Consider the following 2439-nt stretch of genomic DNA (forward strand, 5'->3'; position numbering starts at 1 on the left):
TTGCAGCATAGATAGGGCCTGGCTCTAAAAGAGAAAAAATAACTCAGCTTTATGCACAATCATTTTCATCCCAGGCCTTTAACACCACTCACTACTTGGCCAACCAAAGGAGGAAAAAACTGTCCTCAGCATGCCCAGCCCTGCTGCCGTGCAGAGCACGAGCCATCCCGGATCAAATCTGAGAAAGGGGTGGGGAAAGAATTAGTTGGGAGATATTTTATTCCTCACTTGCATTCCTAGCTGCTGGGGATTTGGGATGGGAAGGGCTAGAGCACATGTATGACGTGTAGCTGCTTCCAAGCGTAACGCGGAGTTAATCCAGCACTAACGGGAGAGGCAGCAGGTCCCAGGGAATCTCCGTGTTCCTTCCTTCTCAGGACAAGACAGCTGGCGTGGGGAAGGGCAGGGGCTGTGGCCTCCTGTGGATACAGCTCTCCGGAGATATCTGGTACCTGAAGATGCCAACAAGGAGGGCCGGCCGTGAGCTCTCCAGCCTCCTCCTCCTCCTCCTCCCCTCGCCGTGCTCACGCCAGCGGGATGGTGATGGGAGAGGACGAAGCTCGCAGCCTGTCTCACACAGTGACAGCCTTCAGCACCATGGCAGGGACAGCCCGAGGTCTCAGGCTGTGCTACCTCTGCGGGGTGTAAGGGGCCAGGCCAGGGACTTGAGCTCTCCCCCCCCTAGTGCAGTTCAATGAAGGCTTCAAGCTCCTCGGGGATGAAACCCTTGTAGGGAATCTTGTGCTTGTCCAGGGCGCGAGCAGCAAGGCACTGGAGGGTGATGTAATTGAAGGGCTGCATCATGCTTTTGGTGAGCAGCTTCTCGTCCAGCAGCTCGTAAGCAGTCTGCTTGAAGGCATTGGTGGCATCCATGTGGGCTCCAGCCTCCATCAGGGCGCTCATGATGAGCGGGCAGTTGTTGCGGGCAGCCACGTGCAGCGGGGTGTTGTTGTCGTAGTCGCGGCTATCGGGGTCAGCCCCACACTCCAGGAGCAAGTTCACTACGTGGAGCGAGGGGAACTTGCCCACGGGATAACGTCCCACTGTCGTGGTGTCTTTGTCCACGGCCATATGCAAAGGAGTGAAGCCGTTCTTGGCCCGGGGGCTGCACTTCAGCAGGCGGTAGATAGTCTGGCGTTTCTGGTGTTCCTGCTCCGGGGTGCACTCCACCTTCTCCAGCAAGAAAACCAGGTGCAGGATGATAGCCAGCGTCTTGGTGAACTGTGCAGAGTCAACGACAGGGTCCTTGCCGTGCACCAGAGCCCTCTCCACCTCCCGGACCCCTTTGCTCAGCACTCCCATGAGGTCAGAGAAGCCCAAGTGAGTAGCTAAAGTGCCTTTGGAGCGGTCTTGAAGCACGTAAGAGAAAAGCTCAGCAAAGGAAAGGAAGCTGCTGGCGGTCATCGGGCTGAGAGGCTCCAGGTTGCCTTGCTGCATGTCCAGGGCATACTTCCACAGGTTGATGCAGCGCTCGAAGTTGCCGGAGTCGGCGTAGACAGCTCCTCTGTAACGGATGTAATAGGAGGTGTCTGGGTGGGAGGGGCCCAGGATGCGCTCTCGGATCAGCAGCGCCTGCATGCGCATCTCATCGGGGTCAGTGATCAAGGCTTCCAGCTCCTCCAGCGAGCTCACTTCCCGGGAATAGTCGTAGGCCAGGACCAGCTGCCGGGGCTCGGGTTTAGGCAGGTACCGCCCGCCGTCGCAGCGAAGCTCCATCGCCCTGCGCCAGTACTTGTGGGCTCCCAGAAGGTCACGCTTCTTATCCACAAACGTAGCGCCCAGCAACTCCAGCGCTTCCACGGCGGCCTCCCGAGTGCAGAACACGTTAGGGACCTGCTGCTCCTCCTGACTGGAAGCCGAGGCGCAACATTTCTCACGGCCCTCTTCACCGCAGCCCTGAGGAGCTTCCTTGCCAGCGCCGCGGCACCTCTGCCGGCTCCCACCCGAGGCACAGGTCCCGTTTTGGCTGCCCGCAACCTCCTCCTCGTCCTGCTGCAGCCCTCCTTGGATGAGGTACTCCACGATGTTGGTGTGGCCGGTGACGCTGGCAGCTAGCAGAGGAGTCATGCCGTAGCCATCCTTCTCCATGCGGGCTTTGGAGCGGAGCAGGAGCTGCAGGATCTCCAGGCTGCCCGACTCCGCGCAGTCGTGCAGAGCCGTATTCCCCTTCACGCTGCGGCGGTTGACATCAGCCCCCTTCTCCAGCAAGTAACGTGCAATTTCCCGGTGCCCTTTGTAGCAAGAAATCATCAAACAAGTGTGTCCATGCCGGTTGGCCACTTCCAGGTCAGCCCCACGCTCCCCGACCAAGTAGCGCACGATCTCCAGGTGCCCGTCGAAGCAAGCGGCCCGCAGGGGTGTGGAGTTGGTCAGCGTGGTCTGGTTCACCGAGGCGCCGTGATCCAGCAGGCTGCGCACCACCCCCAGGTGCCCGGCGGC

General features: G+C 59.8%; 1 protein-coding gene across 1 annotated transcript; it reads right to left on the bottom strand.

Annotated features, from left to right (window-relative positions):
* Positions 1–681: 681 nt before the first annotated feature.
* On the bottom strand, positions 682–2433 carry FEM1A (fem-1 homolog a (C. elegans); the record flags this gene model as incomplete). The annotated part of the gene is made up of 2 exons (XM_008947789.1): positions 682–1849; positions 1928–2433. Coding segments are annotated over 2 exons (1674 nt in total), but the record flags the coding sequence as incomplete, so codon positions are not given.
* Positions 2434–2439: the final 6 nt, after the last annotated feature.

The sequence above is a fragment of the Merops nubicus genome, unplaced genomic scaffold, assembly GCF_000691845.1.
Source record: "Merops nubicus isolate BGI_N331 unplaced genomic scaffold, ASM69184v1 scaffold39710, whole genome shotgun sequence".
NCBI lineage: Eukaryota > Metazoa > Chordata > Aves > Coraciiformes > Meropidae > Merops > Merops nubicus.